This window comes from Chaetomium tenue (genome assembly GCF_020726465.1).
Source record: "Chaetomium tenue strain MPI-SDFR-AT-0079 chromosome Unknown F5144scaffold_3, whole genome shotgun sequence".
Taxonomy (NCBI): Eukaryota; Fungi; Ascomycota; class Sordariomycetes; order Sordariales; family Chaetomiaceae; genus Chaetomium; species Chaetomium tenue.
Window position 1 is genome coordinate 647,047 of NW_027117331.1, and position 16,051 is coordinate 663,097.

At 56.5% G+C, this 16,051-nt stretch overlaps 9 protein-coding genes across 9 annotated transcripts; 5 read left to right on the forward strand and 4 right to left on the reverse strand.

Annotated features, from left to right (window-relative positions):
• The first annotated feature begins 1,228 nt into the window (after positions 1-1,228).
• Positions 1,229-2,779, forward strand: F5144DRAFT_161371 (uncharacterized protein). Its single transcript, XM_066782545.1, has 2 exons — positions 1,229-1,441; positions 1,532-2,779. The coding sequence occupies exons 1-2, from the start codon at positions 1,326-1,328 to the stop codon at positions 2,517-2,519; spliced, it is 1,104 nt and encodes a 367-aa protein (XP_066644255.1). The 5' UTR covers positions 1,229-1,325; the 3' UTR covers positions 2,520-2,779.
• A 260-nt stretch (positions 2,780-3,039) lies between these two features.
• On the reverse strand, positions 3,040-4,289 carry F5144DRAFT_591274 (uncharacterized protein; the record flags this gene model as incomplete). The annotated part of the gene is made up of 2 exons (XM_066790249.1): positions 3,040-3,767; positions 4,235-4,289. 2 exons carry the CDS (start codon positions 4,287-4,289, stop codon positions 3,040-3,042), a joined length of 783 nt encoding a protein of 260 aa, XP_066644256.1.
• A 606-nt stretch (positions 4,290-4,895) lies between these two features.
• F5144DRAFT_591275 (uncharacterized protein) lies at positions 4,896-6,275 on the forward strand (the record flags this gene model as incomplete). The annotated part of the gene is made up of 3 exons (XM_066790250.1): positions 4,896-4,948; positions 5,080-5,343; positions 5,456-6,275. The coding sequence occupies 3 exons, from the start codon at positions 4,896-4,898 to the stop codon at positions 6,273-6,275; spliced, it is 1,137 nt and encodes a 378-aa protein (XP_066644257.1).
• A 379-nt stretch (positions 6,276-6,654) lies between these two features.
• Positions 6,655-7,024, reverse strand: F5144DRAFT_591276 (uncharacterized protein; the record flags this gene model as incomplete). Its single annotated transcript, XM_066790251.1, has 2 exons — positions 6,655-6,943; positions 6,999-7,024. The coding sequence occupies 2 exons, from the start codon at positions 7,022-7,024 to the stop codon at positions 6,655-6,657; spliced, it is 315 nt and encodes a 104-aa protein (XP_066644258.1).
• A 760-nt stretch (positions 7,025-7,784) lies between these two features.
• Positions 7,785-8,252, forward strand: F5144DRAFT_161423 (uncharacterized protein). Its single transcript, XM_066782546.1, has one exon. It carries the CDS (start codon positions 7,921-7,923, stop codon positions 8,194-8,196), a length of 276 nt encoding a protein of 91 aa, XP_066644259.1. The 5' UTR covers positions 7,785-7,920; the 3' UTR covers positions 8,197-8,252.
• Positions 8,253-8,786: 534 nt separating this feature from the next.
• On the forward strand, positions 8,787-10,301 carry F5144DRAFT_619456 (uncharacterized protein). Its single transcript, XM_066791970.1, has 2 exons — positions 8,787-9,572; positions 9,714-10,301. Exons 1-2 carry the CDS (start codon positions 8,914-8,916, stop codon positions 9,895-9,897), a joined length of 843 nt encoding a protein of 280 aa, XP_066644260.1. The 5' UTR covers positions 8,787-8,913; the 3' UTR covers positions 9,898-10,301.
• On the reverse strand, positions 10,233-10,870 carry F5144DRAFT_591278 (uncharacterized protein; the record flags this gene model as incomplete). Its single annotated transcript, XM_066790252.1, has 2 exons — positions 10,233-10,291; positions 10,597-10,870. The coding sequence occupies 2 exons, from the start codon at positions 10,868-10,870 to the stop codon at positions 10,233-10,235; spliced, it is 333 nt and encodes a 110-aa protein (XP_066644261.1).
• A 652-nt stretch (positions 10,871-11,522) lies between these two features.
• On the reverse strand, positions 11,523-12,794 carry F5144DRAFT_644388 (uncharacterized protein). Its single transcript, XM_066792845.1, has 3 exons — positions 12,627-12,794; positions 11,970-12,566; positions 11,523-11,713 (listed from the first exon to the last, which is right to left on the reverse strand). Exons 1-3 carry the CDS (start codon positions 12,686-12,688, stop codon positions 11,656-11,658), a joined length of 717 nt encoding a protein of 238 aa, XP_066644262.1. The 5' UTR covers positions 12,689-12,794; the 3' UTR covers positions 11,523-11,655.
• Positions 12,795-13,727: 933 nt separating this feature from the next.
• On the forward strand, positions 13,728-15,952 carry F5144DRAFT_600750 (uncharacterized protein; the record flags this gene model as incomplete). Its single annotated transcript, XM_066791093.1, has 2 exons — positions 13,728-14,254; positions 14,311-15,952. 2 exons carry the CDS (start codon positions 13,728-13,730, stop codon positions 15,950-15,952), a joined length of 2,169 nt encoding a protein of 722 aa, XP_066644263.1.
• Positions 15,953-16,051: the final 99 nt, after the last annotated feature.

Genomic DNA, 16,051 nt, shown 5'->3' on the forward strand with positions numbered 1-16,051 from the left:
CTTCAACGTCACCATGCCTCCCGAGCGTGCGTGCGTGGAAATAGATTAACCATTTAGACAGCGGCTGAGTCGAACGTAACGGTAAGTTCAGTACCTGGGATAGGATGTCGTCGATATTCAGGGGAGGGCACTGCACGTCCTGCAGACGCCGAGTTGGTTGCCCAACAATATATCCAAATGAAAGCTCGATATTGCTTTTGCGCCTCCATCTCCGAATCCAGGTTATGCCTTCGCCAAGACGGTAGAGGCAAGCTTCTGGAAGCCCCGATGTTGCTTCGGCGTCTCCTGTCCCAGGAACGAGGTGCCCGACATGTGGTTAATATCGCACGTTCCTCTCTGGGGTCTCAGCTGACACCTTTGTTTATCTGCACCAAGATCTCCACCCTGCACATCACAGAGTAACATTCCCTGCCTTCTCACTCTGATTTGTGTTAAACGGACGGAGCCCGCTGGCTATCGGAGACCGACATTGGAACGATAAACGGGCTGCATCCCCGGCCTACATTGGAATGGCACGCCGGAATAGAAGAATCACCGAGCAAGACGGGCTTTGACAGGAAAACCGCTACAACGGAACCAAGCCTGTCATTTTGCAGAGCTTGGCTCACAAAACTCGAGTTTTCAAGGCCCATGACAGGTGGAATGTTCCACGGGGAATTTTCCCCCGAGCTCAAACGGGCAGGCAAAGGCTGAAAAGGAGCGGACCGGGCCCGTGGCGTCTGGTACAGTACAACTCTACCGAGAATCGCTGCCATTTCAAGGTGGCACTCGGCATGCAGACTGCACCCCGACGCAGCGAAGACGCATGGAAACTTGGTAGAAGGTCCAACCCCCGGGTTTCTCTGATACCCCTGTCCATATTCCCCGCATTATCCACGAATGCCCTCTTCCGTCGACGCAGACAACACCAGAGCCTCCCTCAGTTAAGTGACGGATAATCTGGCCGTTGCAACTCTGCATTCAACCGGAGCTCGAACCCCCACGATGTCAATATTGGCACGTGGATACCCTCGACGCCGGCCGTTTGTGCCCCGAACGCGGAGCATGACAGGACACGGCGTATTCGGATTGCAACTCGGCTTGGCGTGAACCGGAATAGCAGGGAGGTCGGAACTAGGGATCAACGCCATGGCTTGATGGGGGGGATGCCATGGGTTGAAGCAACTCGAGGGGGGTTATGCCATGGGCGGAGGAGGATAAGAAAGGGGGATCTGCCCGCTCTGTCACGGTGATCGACGAGCATTGACTTTGACAGCTTACACAACTCGCCCTCATAGCCAGCTCAACCTCTCCTCCGTGTCAAATTCACCGTCTCTCAGACGACAATGAAGCTCCAGCAGCGCAGCTTCCTCGCCGCTGCCCTGGCACTCGCCGGGGCACCGAGCGTCGACGCCGTCCTCCGGTTCTCATGCTCCGAACTCGTCACCGAGCGCCTGGATCCGTTCGTATCCCCCATCCCATCCACCCACCCTCCCCTCCCATCCCCTGTCCTCCCCTCCCCTCACTAACACCACCTCCCCCGACCATCCAGCCTCGTCTTCCCCGGCGCCGCCCAGTCCCCCCACCTGCACCAAATCGTCGGCGGCAACATGTTCAACATCACCATGGACCCCGCCCGGCACAACATCGGCGAAGAAGCCACCTGCACGACCTGCACCTTCGCCGAAGACTTCTCCAATTACTGGACCGCCACTTTATTCTTCCGCGCCCGCAACGGCAGCTACATCCGCGTCCCCCAACGCCCCAACATCGACTTCGACGGCGCGCGCGGCGGCGGCATGACCGTCTACTACACGGCCTCCTACCATGGCTCCAAAGTAACCGCCTTCCAGCCCGGCTTCCGCATGATCGTCGGCAGCCCCATGTACCGCAGCGCCGCGGAAGCCTCCAAATTCCGCCAACTGACCTTCACCTGCCTGGAGACCATGTACACGCGGACGGGCGAAACGACCTCCATGCCAACCCAGCCCTGCAAGGAGGGCATCATGGCCAACGTGCGCTTCCCGACCTGCTGGGACGGCACCAACCTGGACACGCCGAACCACTCGGACCACGTGGCCTACCCGGCGAGCGGGACGTTCGAGAGCGGGGGCGCGTGCCCGGCGAGTCACCCCGTGCGGATCCCGCAGCTGTTTTATGAGGTGATTTGGGATACGCGGGGGTTTAATGACCGGGGGCTGTGGCCCGAGGATGGCAGCCAGCCGTTTGTGTGGTCGTATGGGGATTATACGGGGTATGGCACGCATGGGGATTATGTTTTTGGGTGGAAGGGGACGTCGTTGCAGAGGGCGATGGATGAGAATTGTGATGTGGTGTGTCCGACGTTGAAGAGTCAGAGTATTGCGGTGGGGAATCAGTGTAAGCAGGATAAGAAGGTGGCTGAGCAGATTGATGGGTGGTTGGACGGGCTGCCGGGCGGGATTGAGCCGTCCGGGCCGCAGCCGGGGGCTGGGAATGGTAGTGGTGAGTCTTTGTCTTCTCGCCATCCACAACTGTTTGGGCCGGCTCCTGTGATGTGAGACGTTACTGACGGCGTTTAAGGCGGAAACCCCGACCCTGGCAACGGTGGTGGCAACAACGGCGGTGGCTGCCAGGTCGCTAAGTGGTGCGTGGAACTAGGTTCAACCTCCCAGATCGATGAACATGACTGACGTTTTAATAGGGGTCAATGTGGTGGCCGGGACTGGAAGGGGTGCACCGCATGTGCGTCTGGCGCTACCTGCCGCGCCCAGAACGACTACTACTCTCAGTGCCTGTAGTCGACCAGGGTGAGGACCATCTTCACGAGCTCGGAGGGCCAGTAAATGGTAGCCCGGCTGGCAAAACCTTCTTGGTGTAAATAGCATTGCTATCCAGCCTGCGGGGGGTTGATGGCCAAGTAAATATCTTCGCAAATGGAACCCGGGGGTGTTCCCGAGGCCCGAGGTAATAGCACCGAGCGTATCCGGGAGCCCAGGATGTGATTATAAGAATGATGCATTGTAGATTGTCATAACACTTGGTACATTAGAATCCTCCCCATGTTCTAAGTCCTCCGGCTCACTGGCCACCCAGCTCTGAAGGGCGGTAGTCCCTTGGGGTAGGCATTTCGGCAAAGTCTCGCCCCGCGCCTATCTCAACGGGTAAATGGCCACTGTGTAGCTCGCCAGGAGACCTGTAGAAATGGCTCGCTCGCAGCTCGGCTGGAGGGTTCTGGAAATGTGCGGGAGGCAGTTCGGAGACCTTCCAGGGGTCGCTTCCGGAGGAGGAGTATGGTGAAAAGTCTTTTTGTTGGGCACCGGCGAGGAGTTGCCGCTTCTTCTTCAGATGCCGGTACCAAAACAAGGCGCAGATAATGCAGGTGATCCCAACCACGGACACAGCCACGCCTATCCCCGCATGAGCACCCACAGGCAAGCCCGTCTCAGCGCGAGAAGATGATTCGGCGTCATCCGCTGCAGAAGGTGCCGTTTGCGACGGCGTGGTTTCGGTCGACGGTGGTGACGATGCGGATAGGGATCTCGCGGGCCCGCTCGTGGACGTTGACAGTTCGCTGGATGTTGAGAGCTGCGTGGCGGTGGAGGGCTTAGACGTGGTAACTGGAAGTGGCCCATTGGTGATGTTGAAATAAGGGGTTGATAAGTTATCCGCGTTCATGTTATTTTGATTGTCGGGCCCCCCCTGTTTGAGCCACAGGAAAAAGACATTCGACTCCGTCAGATCGAGGCCGTAGAGCTGAACCTCCCACTTGAACCCGGTGTCCGGGCCTGCCGTGGTTCCTGCGCAGGCTAATTAGAGAGGCATTGAGGCTTCTCCACTCCCAAGGCACACTTACGGAACAGTATCGGGCCCTTGCGTGCCGCGTCCGCCTTAGGGAGGGCTTCTTGCCAGAGTGCGATGGTGTAGTTTGTCAGAGTCGTCTGGTATTCGATCGTCATGATGTCCCCAACCCGCCACACTTCCCCCACGCCTGGATGGAAGAATTGCCCCGATGCCTTGGCATGGCTAAGGCTCGGGAAGAGAAAAAGCAGGCCGAGTGTTGTGAGCCGGAGCAATATCAGCCGTAGCGTGTAAAGCTCAACTCTGTGAACCATCCTCAACTGCGACCCAGATATCCAGTGTTGTCATGAGCCCGGGGTCATAGTTTGCGAGACCGAGAAGAGTGACCAAGATATGTTGTTCTGGCGTTAAAGCGGTAGGAATTATTGATTTCATCGAGGAGAGGTGGGTGAGGGTGGGTTTTGGTCACGGCCACGGTTCCTCGCAGCATCTTCCGGAGAACCCGCTTGGATCCCGACAGGAGGAGCCATCATCGACTAAAATTATCGCTCGGTGGGTCGACTATACCAGTATAGGTAGCTAGAAAACAAAGACGCAGCACTGGGCCACAGATCCGCGATGCGGGATTGCGGTTGATCAATGGCGAGTCGGTTTCCTTGATTGTTTTGTGGGTTCAACGGTTGCAACAGGATTCGGAGTGTGGAAGAAGTTGTAGTGGGGTGGTGGGGAGTTGTGCCATCGTTCTGCATCGTTTTGGCCTGTAAACCCCACTTCCCCCTGCTGCAGCCTGTATTCTGATTGGGGGGTTTTTCCAGTCAACGCCGATTGAAGCATTCATTTCGATGCGGCGGTGCAGGGCCCCTGCAGCAGCGCCGCAGTGGTTTCTTAGCTTCGAATTGTGCTGGGAATCTGAACTCCTTTTTCGATTCGAGGCATGTTCCCGACTCCGCCGCCCTCCGCCATTCGCACAGTTAGTTTGCCTGGGCACTCTGCACGAGTCACGTCACATAAAACATGCATCAGCGACAACCGCCAAGACGCATCTTGTACGTGGTGGGGACGCTTATAACGGTTACCATTTTATTCTTCCAGTTCTACAGCAGCAATTCTGGGGACCCAGCGTTGGACAGCCGGCGATGGGCCTCTTCCGGGGGCCGCCTCATGCGCGACATCCAAAATACCACGCTGGGTGTGAGTGTGCAACCGTTTCATAGTTGGTGTCTTATGGTTTTGATACATCCCGTCTTATTTCTTCGGTTCCTTTCCCGTCCCGTTATGCCATGGGTCCAGCCAGCCAGTGTAACCACGAGTCCACGGTAGTGTTTTTGTGTGCAACTATTTCGTCCGCGGTATTGACCCCGGACTACAGTTTGAGAAGATCTTTGTAGTCGGCCTCCCTTCGCGGACAGACCGTCGCGATGGCATGGTTTTGCAGGCCGCCCTCAGCAACATGGACATTGAGTTCATCGATGGCGTAGCCGGCGCCGACGTGCCCGACAAGGCCATCCCCATGAACAAAGGCCAAGAGCGCCTCAGGGATGCCTCCATCGGCTCATGGCGCGCTCACATGAACGCCATCCGAGAGTAAGACACTTATCTCATCCAGCTTGGTTACCTGCCCCATTATACCCTACCACGCCTCCCTCTTGTACAAACCTACGGGTGCCGTGAATGAACCAACTCACAACCCCCCCAGAGTCGTCCACCGCAACCTCTCCTCCGCCCTCATCCTCGAAGACGACGTCGACTGGGACATACGCATCCGCTCCCAACTCGCGGACTTCGCGCTCGCCGCCCACGCGCTCACCCAACCCGTCCGTGGCAGCCCCCCTTCCTCCCCCACCTACATGGACCCAACCTACCCCCACCCCCTCCCCTCCTCCCCCGACTCCCTCCCCGAATTCCCCTTCACCGCCCTCCCCCCCACCACCCCCCCCTCCCACTCCCCCTACGGCGACGCCTGGGACGTTCTCTGGATCGGGCACTGCGGCATGCACTTCCCCTTCCCGCAGCACCCCCACACCCCCAAAGCGCGCATCATCCGCGCCGCCGACGCCACCGTCGCCCCCCCCAAAAACCTCTGGACCTTCAACATCCCCTTCACGCTGAAGAAGGACTACCCGCCGCACACCCGCGCCTACCACCACGTGCAGGAGGGGGTGTGCACGCTGGGGTACGCGGTGAGTCAGAAGGGGGCAAGGAAGTTGTTGTATGAGGTGGGGCTGAAGGGGGTGGATGCGGCGTTTGATTTGTTGTTGCGGTACTATTGTGAGGGGGAAAAAGGGCGGGCGGCGGGCAGGCAGTGCTTGACGACGCAGCCGGGCTTGTTTCAGCACCATCGGCCGGCGGGGCCGGCGAGCGCGATGAGTGATATTGGGGATCATGGGGATGGGTGGAGGGAGAGGGGTATGACGGATATGGTGAGGTGGAGTGTCAGGTTGAATGCGGAGGTGTTGTTGGAGGGGGGGACGGAGTTTGGGGATCAGTTTCCGGGGGAGGAGCGGGGGGCGGAGTAGGAGGGGATGGTGCTTTGGGGTTGTTCGTGTTGGTGGTTTGGGCTTGGATAGGATTTGCTGGAGTGGGTGGCTGGCTGAGGGTGGATGTTCGTTCGGACGGGGGAAGGAGTTCAAGGGTTGGTTTCCGGATGATGGGGCTGGCGGGGTGCAACATGGGCCGGGGGTTGTTGTGGTGTTGTTGTTCTTTTCATGTTTGTATTTCACCTTGGATATGATTCTGATAACAGGGAAATTGCGTGTAAGCTAAGTGGCACAAGTCTGGATGCTGGGGCATATAATCACATGGCATTTCTTGGGTTGCACTTTATCCTCCCTCGAAGCATCATTGATCGAGCTATTGCTTCTCCGCCCTCCGGGAACGTATCAGAACTAGCCCCTATTATAACATGGCCTCCCGGCTCTTTACCAACTGTAGCCTCTCGAGGCCGAGAGTTATATCTTCTCTGTCCGAAATTCGACTCGTCCTCGTTTGGCTCCCTTGGGCTTCCGTTTCCCTTAGCTGCTGACGTTGACCACCAGCGAGAGCGTCAGCATACACAGGCAATGTGGCCGCACCACGCCTCGACGACAGCTTAGCACGCACCGCTTTGAGTTCTTCGATGCTCAGCGAGATTCCGTTTTCCCCACAGTACTCGCACCTCTTGTCGTTGTCATCACAGTACCGGATGCTGGCAAGCTCAAGGAGTTTGGGACAAAGTTCGCAAGGGCCCGAATGCGACTTACAGCAAACCCACATGTCGCTGCGCCATCCCGTGCGCCAGAATCGGTACGTATTTATGCCGTCATAGTAGGGGCAACACATGAATCCCATGGCCGCAAGGCAGCAGTAGTAGCGGGTCAGCGCCCCTTGGCACATGGCGGCGTGCTCGTCGGGTTCGTTGCTCGGCGCGAGGGTGTCTGTGGGGTGGTCGTGTTACTGAAGGCTGATACGCAAGGCTAAGGATCAGGTCTTGGCTTGCCTGGGGACTAAGTCGGGCGAGTAGCCGTAAATGATAGATGGTCAGACGTGTGATGTTAAAGTCCGGGGTTGGTAGCCTTGGAGGAGGAAAGGGACGGCCATACCTCCACGGTCAATTTATAGAGAAACACAGCGGAATTGTGTTCCCTGTTGGCCACGGAAAACTGCCCCTGTGTTCAAATTCTGAGGCCACAATCTTTACCTGCGTTACGTATTGTTGTGAACGGGAGTAACCAACACCATTCGCAGGACATTGAATGGTCACATTGGATGGCTTAATCTGTGGCGTCAATCTGAGCACGACAGCTGATCCACAAGTCAATGGAGGAATATCCATAATCCCATGGGCTGTGAATGGGACTAGCGGTACCTGAACTAAGATTCACCGAGCAGACCCAAGGTGCATGTTCATCCATGGGGGATTGACACAATGGACCGGATTTACAGCCCTGAACCTTGATTATCAATGATATTATGACCCTTAACCAGCGCAAACTGAGGAATTAGAGCCTTATCCATAATCTCGACTGCCTTCCATCCGCGGCCCGCGTCACCCCTGATCTTCCAAAAGGTTCATAGTCGTCACCGCTCCTTTCCCCAACGCCGGCTTCGGAGCCTTTCCCGTTAGTTAAGTGCTTTTAGCAAGCGTATTTCGCAAGTAAGGCATTGGAGATCCGTGAAGTTGAGATGTATTCGGTTATAGCCCGTTGCGGAAATACACGTGTCGCAGTCGTGTTTCGGGTCGTGGCAGTGGCAGCATATGGAGCCCCAGTCCTGGCAGTAGCCGTCGAAGGGCATGGGTTCGTTGATTTCGCGGTCCCACCATGGGCACATGGGGTCAAGGCTCAGACTACCAGGGCAGTAAAACCAGCAAACGGTGACTCGGCACATGGTGTTGTTTGTTGCGTCTGGGCGCCGGTTATACGAGTGACGGGCTCGGCTTCTTTGGTTATGGCAGAGTGATATTTCGAAGACGAAGGTATGGCGTCTGTTGGTCTGGGAGCGATGGTGAGATGGCTGTGTTTTGCTCAGGATATATTTACTCACAGTGGCCTGGTTATACAAGTATTGCTGTTCAACCTCGACGTTGGAATGTTGGATAGTATGTGGCGCGGATTCCTCGATCAATCATGGTAGTCCTGCGATATATTTGCCCTGGTAAAGATGGTTGCAGGCTTGCAGCAACCCGACTGTTCCCTTCCGTCTTCCACCCTGGCCCCGACCCAAATGTGCTTTCCATGCCGCAGGAATGTTGACACAACTCATGCTTTCCTTCCCCTTGCACCGGTATCGATGGCAAAAGCAGAAGGTTCATGTTCAATGGTTTTCTTCGCCGTGGGATTGTGAAAGAGAGTCTCCATCCCTTTGTGCTAATAATCACAGAACGCCATCCTGGCATTTCGAGTTCAATCTTGGTCGTCTTGACCCCCTAGCAAGACAACCTTCCGGGAGGTGGTAATGCAGAATGCAGTGTAACTCTAAGCAAGGGACGGGATCTTGTGGCGTGCAGACGTGGCTGGCCGAAGGGAGCTGCTGCCATTACTAGACCTGCAGGGCGTTGCGCGTCAGCCTCTGGTCAACATCATTCGAGCAGAGCACACCGAAAGCACCACCCTTCACCCGCAACCAAAAGCCTTCACTCAGGAGTCAGGTTGCACGTCAGTCCCGACAGACTCAGAAATGGCGTCCCTCCCCACCCGCGACTTCCACTTCCTCCCCATCCCCAACGCCCCTACCAATCCACCCCCCCTCACCCTCTCCAACTCATCCACCTGGACCTACTGCGGGCCCCTCCTCACCCTGACCACCAACAGCCCCCCCACCACAACCACCATCCCAACGCCAACCGCAACCGCAACCGCAACCACCGCCGACCTCCCCGCAACCTTCCACACCTGGTCCGCGCAAACCCTCAACCGCTCCCTCCTCCCGCAGCTCACCCCCTTCCTCCGCGCAGCGCACGCCTTCCTCGCCCAGCACGGCGTGCAGCACTACTGGCTGACGGTGCGCGCGTCGCAACGCCAATCAGCAGCAGCAGCAACCACCACTACCGTGACTGCCCCCGCCGCGACCGCCACAGCCACCGTCTTTGCCGCGCAGCCATCATCGCAACCACTGCAGCAGCAGCAGCAGTCGCGATGGCATACCGCCGGCGATTTCTTCGCCAACCCCGATCTTGACGACGACTCCACCCCCAACGACGCTGTGCACCGATGGAAGCTGTATGCGACGCTGCAGGGGCCCGGGATGCGTTTCGCGGTGGACGGCGTGCGTGCGCGGGAGTTGCTGCTGCGCGGTAGCGCGGAGGGGGGTGGGGGTAGATCCGGTGGCGGTGGGGGGTTGGAGGGGTTGGAAGGGGTGCAGGTGGTGCAGCCTAGGGTGGGGGAGATGGTGGTTATGCGGGTGGGTGCAGAGAGGGGGGCCGTGGTTTCGGAGGTGGGAGGTGATTTGGGGGGTGGTTCAAGTTGTCTGGTGGTGAGTGTGGTGCCAGGGACGGAGGCGGGGTTTAGGCGGGTGTTGGGGAGGTATGGGATGGAGGAGTTTCCGAGGAGTTGGAGTGTTGGGTTGCCTGGGTGGGGGTGGTTGGATGCTGCCGCTGCTGGGGGGGAGGAGGAGCAGGCTGAGGGTGCGGAGGATGAGGGGGTGTCGATGGAACGCTACTAGGTAGGTGCTTGAGTATCTTGGTTTATTTTTCATGTTCTTAGGTAGCCGGGTGTTAACGGCGAGGTCATAGAAAAACAATGGTGCCCATTGGGGTGGTAGATTGTCCGGGCTAAGATGCTGATTCGGGTTCCGAACACAAAGGTACCTTACCTTACCTAACTTGGGGATTGTACTCGCGGGGATGACAATGGTCGGTCTACGGCTGGGAATGGTGCTTTACGTTTACCTGGCCACATCACAGATTCATCTTCTTCTAAAACTACTGCAGTCGAAGGTTACCTAACTCATCGACCCATGTTAACTCGCCATATTTCTCGATATCATTAAATTCGCTGTCATCTCCTCTTTGCATCCCTTGGACTGTTGCAGTCAGTACTACTCGAACTTGTCGCGTCTCATCTAATCCCATTATTACACCTCTTTGCTAAGCCTCCTAAGCCTCTTTTGTGTGCACTTGGGGCAGTCGCAGATGGAATCATCAACGCTAGTGCCCCCAGCCTCATTGTTAGGCACGGGTTTCACCTCTTTGTCAAGCCCCTTTTGTGTGCACTTGGGGCAGTCGCAGATGGATTCATCATCATTAGCCTGGCCAGACTCATCGTCGGGCACGGTGGATTCCTCGTCGGTTTCCGGGTCCGTTCTCCGAATAATCACCGACTTTTGATCCGACAGGTCCCCGCTCTCGGAGGTGCCATCCACGGTCCATTATGGCCTTAATATCGCTTCTCAGCCGGGCGCCGCAGCCATCGCACAAGACAGCCCAGGCGTTGACAACCGTGACATTTTTGGGCTCGTACAGGTCCATACATTCGACACATGAGCCGCCATGGCGACCGCAGCACTTGAATTCGGTGCGCACCCAAACCCTGCGGTGATCCTTAATTATGCGACCTGTGGCATTGTAACTTGGACAGAGTTTGTTGTGCTTGCCAGCCTCGGGGCAGAAAAAGCGGATCAATTTGCCGGTGCACATCTTGACACTCTGCTACTTGTCGTGCTTGACGTGGACGTAATGTTAAGAAGGTCTGGCGGATCCGATACAGGTGACAACGATTCGGAACGTCCAGATCGGTGTCTTAAGTATCTGGCCAGCCATTGTGTTTTGAGAACAGTTTCTCTGTCGATTAGAATGAGAGGCACACCGGTTGTTCAATGGAGGAGGCAAACGGGCGTTCTTCAATGATCATTGGCACCGGCGAAATGCTTTGATGCCTCGAGTACATATGTACCCACACTAATTAGGAACAAGCCTGCCCATTACGTTTGGATAGGATGGTATTGACCTGGTGGTGCTAGAGTATAGTCGCCGAAATAAACAAGCTCCTGTGCTAACGCTTAGATATCGCCTCCTTAGACGCTTTTTAGGTTGTTTCTCTTAGGATCTGTGACAACGGTACGACTAGAACAGGATAGGTTGAAGAGGAGGGGGGTCGAGAGTACACGTGTATAGAATCGAACCGCTCGGGGCGGATTTCATCAAGAGACTATCACGGTGCTGGGGGAAGCAAACGAAGGGCTGAGCTGGTGGCAGTCTCACGTAGGAAGGTATAGGATTAGATGGCATATGGAAGGTATCGAGCTTGCTAAGAAGACGGCTATATGTAAGAGAGATGATAGTTGTTATTAGACCTCTAAACTCATCTATACAGTGACGCTATAATGTTTGCCTAACCAAGAAGAACGCCTCTTTGTTACAACCGGGATGGAAATTGCTGGTCTGTCTAACATCTTGAATCAAGGATCACCTTTGGATGGAGGTCATCCTCGAGCCGGAGCCTCATCTTCATCCACGTTGAGGAACTCGCGGTGTAACGGGCTGTGCCCGAGGTGGGCCTCGGTAACCCTCGGCCAGCTCACGTACAAGCACGGTCCACCGAACCCCTGGATGAAGCTATTCCCAGTTGCCCCACAGCGCACCGAACATTCTAGCAATGCGCTCGGGCCATCGCGCTCGCGATCATAAAGCAGCCCCACGAGCTGCCAGACTCTCTCATCTTTCCTTTTCTTCTTCAAGCTTAGTGTACTCGTAGAGTCGTCACCAGTTAGTTGCAATATACTCCTGGGACCGTTACACGCGGATCATGGCTTCGACAGCGTCATCCTTCATTTCGGGGCCGTCCAAGGGTGTCAGGGGCGCAGGTGACGGATTGACGCCGCTGCCCCTATGGTCGGGAGGAGAAAGAGGCCCCGGGAGGTCGGGAGCCGAATCGCCGGTTGCCGTAGGGGGCAAGGCGCTGGTGGTTTGGGAGGGAACGGCCGGAATCAACAGCGCGGGATCGATGGTGCCGTCTGAGATGAGCTCGGGTGGAACTTCCGAGGTGAGGTCACTGTCGCGAATCTCCCTCTGATACGGAAAATTATCATCCACCACCTCCTGTTCGGGCGGATAGGAGGACTGTGACCTCGGCGTACGCCGAGGGCGTCGGGTTGCTGTCGATGACGGCCGCGAAATCCCCCCTGATCTCAGGGCTCTTCTTGACGGTTGGGACCTCGCAATCCCAGTCTTATAATCCCATGACGGGTTTATGCCGGGGAAATTGGCACGGGCGAGGTACGCTTCGACGTCGTTCGCTGCTGGGGCTTGGTGGGTAGGGTCGAGGGGATTCCAGGGAGCGTTCTTCCGATTGTCCAGGAGCCACCGCAAAACTGAGGAGTCGTGCGGAGAATCGCTATATAGTATATATACCTAGTCAGCACATGGTGTGTTTTCTTGGAGAGAATTATCGTACGGATGAGTTTCCTCCAGTGAGGAAGGGGAGCCCGTCTCTGGAATCTGGTCCGAAGCTGCCATCGTGTTAATGGAAATGTGGAAGGTTTCGTGGGTTGAGAATTTGAACTGCGTTCCCCGTGAGGGATAATCACGAATTCAGCAAGTGACAGAAACTATCGAATGAAGCTATTGCCTCGGCCACACTTCAAATTAAAACAATAAATACATCAAGGCCTGGCATCCTGGGTTACGTATTCTCTGCTTCAATATTCGCCAAGATGATTCCATTTCCCTTTTGGGCAAGCTCTGTCTCACATGCTTGGCGCGCATTGATTGGGTTTTGGGAATAATTGCAGGTCTCTGTGCCATGAGCCCAACACGGGCCCGAGACGAAGTACTCTGTGGGACTATGGATGGCTGGGTCTACTGTATTGTGGTATAATTGCAATGCAGGGAGAGGAAGCTAAGGTACCTAAGGGACTTGTTTCTTAGTTGGCGTCACTGCTTGTTTGCTAAACATATCTCCCTCCCATGGTTCCTGGAGTCTGATACTCTGATTTGACTCCATTTGGTAAGCATTGCGCGTCCGTCACAAAAGACACGTTTTGGGAGCCACTCGACTGCGCTTAAAACCCATCATTTGTATCCTCATGGTGAATTGAAATCATCCGTCTTTTTACATACTTTTTCACTTTTTCTCTCGTCTCAGCCATTATCATCATCATCATCATCACCATACCATCAACCATGTCTCCCCCACCTCGCGACGCGGGAGATGCCCCTGATGGCCCCCGCAATTGTCTCCCCAACCCAGCCCCGGAACGCCCAATCTTCCTCTGTGGCCTCACAACATCACTTCTTTCCCTCACCCGCTCTATAAAATGGGACCCTAGCCCGGCTCCTCCCTGGCAGGACTCATGTGTGAGAACGGCCGACGTTGAAATGATAACAAATGGACCCATTACTCTGCTCCATTCCGCTTCACTAGAACCCCAGGAAGCCACGGAAACCCGTGAGCTCCCTCTCCCCTTGACCTGATCTAAAGTTTCCTAGCTGACGGCAGCTAGCACCTATGCATCTCCTCAATCAATTAAACTCGCATGGCTCTAGAGCAGCCTTCATGTTTGTTCACGACGCATCGAATCCGGATGTTGAGGCCTCCATCCTCTGCCTCCGCCACAATCGGGAACAGCAGCTCCTGTACGCCAACAAATGCCGTTTTTGGGTCGTCATTGATGGCTCAAACAAGCCTGACCCCACCCCTACATCCGGCCTGGCCCCCCGTTTTGAACATGCGTTGAGGTCCCCAGTTCACAACGATGCAATCCAAGAGTTTAGCACTATCGGTTGCCGGGTCATCGAGACCCAAGTTGAGGACGCCTGCCAGGAGATGGCGTTGCTTGAGGCCTGGACCAGTCCTCCGGACAAAAGGCCTGCACAATTAACCATCGAGCAGTTCCGCCGCGGGTTCCTCGACGGCTCAATTTCCCCATGGAACCACAATGAGTACCTCCGTGCTGCATACATTACGCTTTTGGACCCTGAAAACATGGAACTTGGCCTGCTTGAGGTGGCGAGCAAGTTTGCCGCTGATGTGGACCGGTTTAAGCAGCGGAACTCTCAGGCTCAAAACCAGCCGGAGTCGAGGTATGTACCGATGATAACAGAAGCCTCGGTGCGTCTAGTTTACTAACAATATGTAGGACAGTGACCGTCTTCTGGCTCTACCACATCAGACTAGCCATGAGCCTTATGCGGGCCTACCAGATGAACCCTGAGTATTACAACTTCAAGCGGCTCCTGCACTACATCCCGGAGATGGTCGATGAAAACCTGCCCACCACCCACTACAGCCCAGATATCTTGAAGTCAGAGTACAGCCAGAACTTCTGGATGCTGCCGAATCTGCGCGAGCTCATTGAGCCCGTACAGCACCCAGACCTTTCGTTCCGGGAGCGTTTCACAAAGACGCAGTTCGAGGACCCCGAGCGTCGTCTCCGGTTTGCATTTGCTGTAGTCCAGCGGTATCTCCGGCCGGGCGAGACCCGGCGGCGCAGTTGGTTCATCAACCTGGCGTTTTCCTCGCTGCAGCAGCAGACAATCCAGCTGCGGTCGACGCAGCCACAGGTCTCAGCCTACTCGGAAACGCAGTCGTACTTTTACCTCCAACTAGTGCACGCTGCCTTGGCGGGGCTCATATCCGTCGGCGGACCAGAGCTCGTCCAGGAGCTCAGCTACCCCCAGTTCAAAGCCACGTTCAACCTCTCCCCATCCGCATGGACCGACTACTACACCCCAGCCCTCTGGGACAGCGTCCCAGCCCGCGCAGCCTTCGTCCCACCGGACCGCAAACCGCTCCCCGACACCATGCACGCGCCCAAATTCTGGATCGGGCCCACCCACCACCGCGCCAAAGCCAACTTCCACACACTCGGCCTCATCCCGGAACTCCCCTCCCCCGAAATATTGTACTTCCACCGCGCCATCCTCCTCGAAGACGCCAAACCCATCCCCACCCCCCTCCCAGATCTCCCCCCCTCCACCATCACCACCCAGGCCCACCTCCTCAAATACATCCACACCCACCTCATCCTCCCCTTCCCCTCCCCCTCCACCACCCCTTCCACCACCCTCCCCCACCACCTCCACCACCTCACCACCACCTCCCCCCTCCCCCCCAACCAAATAACCTACTACCTCCACCTCCTCCACACCCCAAACCTCCAACCCCCCTACGCCCCGCCCCCCCCGATCCGCTACCATAACTGCCCCTGCCATGCCGGCGAGCCGGTACGTTGGGGGTTTAGTCCCAACGCGGTGGACTACCCGGCGGATAGGATCCAGCGGCTGGGGCTGCAGGCGGAGTTGCGGAGGGGGCGGCTGCATGGGTGTGTTTGTCATACGGGGGAGAGGGTGGTGGGGGATTTGGGGAGGTGGTGGAAGGAGGTGGTGGAAAAGGCGGAGGCGGGGAAGGGGGGTGGGGATGGGGATGGAAAGGGGGTTTGTGAGGAGGTGGATGGGGGGTGGAAGAGGGGGGTGGAGTGGGAGGGGTGGGTGAGGGGCGTGGGCGGGTTGGTGTTTTGTTGGGATGAGGCGTGGAAGGGGGGTGCGGGTCGGGTGGTGGTTGGAAGGGAAGGGGGTCGGGGTGAGGGCGGGGAGGGGAGAAGTGACGGGGAGAAGGATGGTGATGTGGATGCGGATGAGAAGACGCTTCGTGGGGAGGAACCTGGCGATGAAGGGAAAGAGAATAAGGGTGAGGGGGGAGAGGACGGTCATGCTGATGCGGATGAGAAGACACTTCGTGGAGAGGAGGGTGGGGAGGAGGATTGGGAAGTGGTTTCTTAGGATACGGTCCGTTAATACAAGGGTTGGGTTATGTCGGCGTGCCCAGTCCTAAAGTTTCCATATGTTTGTATTCAACCTGAGAAACATATTGTAATGGAA

Coding starts and splice junctions, on each gene's coding strand:
- F5144DRAFT_161371 (XM_066782545.1), top strand. CDS start 1,326: ATGAAGCTCCAGCAGCGCAGCTTCCTCGCCGCTGCCCTGGCACTCGCC. Junction 1,442..1,531: donor GTCACCGAGCGCCTGGATCC/GTTCGTATCCCC, acceptor CCGACCATCCAG/CCTCGTCTTCCCCGGCGCCG.
- F5144DRAFT_161423 (XM_066782546.1), top strand. CDS start 7,921: ATGTATTCGGTTATAGCCCGTTGCGGAAATACACGTGTCGCAGTCGTG.
- F5144DRAFT_619456 (XM_066791970.1), top strand. CDS start 8,914: ATGGCGTCCCTCCCCACCCGCGACTTCCACTTCCTCCCCATCCCCAAC. Junction 9,573..9,713: donor AGATCCGGTGGCGGTGGGGG/GTTGGAGGGGTT, acceptor TCTGGTGGTGAG/TGTGGTGCCAGGGACGGAGG.
- F5144DRAFT_644388 (XM_066792845.1), bottom strand. CDS start 12,688: ATGGCAGCTTCGGACCAGATTCCAGAGACGGGCTCCCCTTCCTCACTG. Junction 12,567..12,626: donor TCACTGGAGGAAACTCATCC/GTACGATAATTC, acceptor TATACTATATAG/CGATTCTCCGCACGACTCCT. Junction 11,714..11,969: donor GTCGAAGCCATGATCCGCGT/GTAACGGTCCCA, acceptor CCTCGGGCACAG/CCCGTTACACCGCGAGTTCC.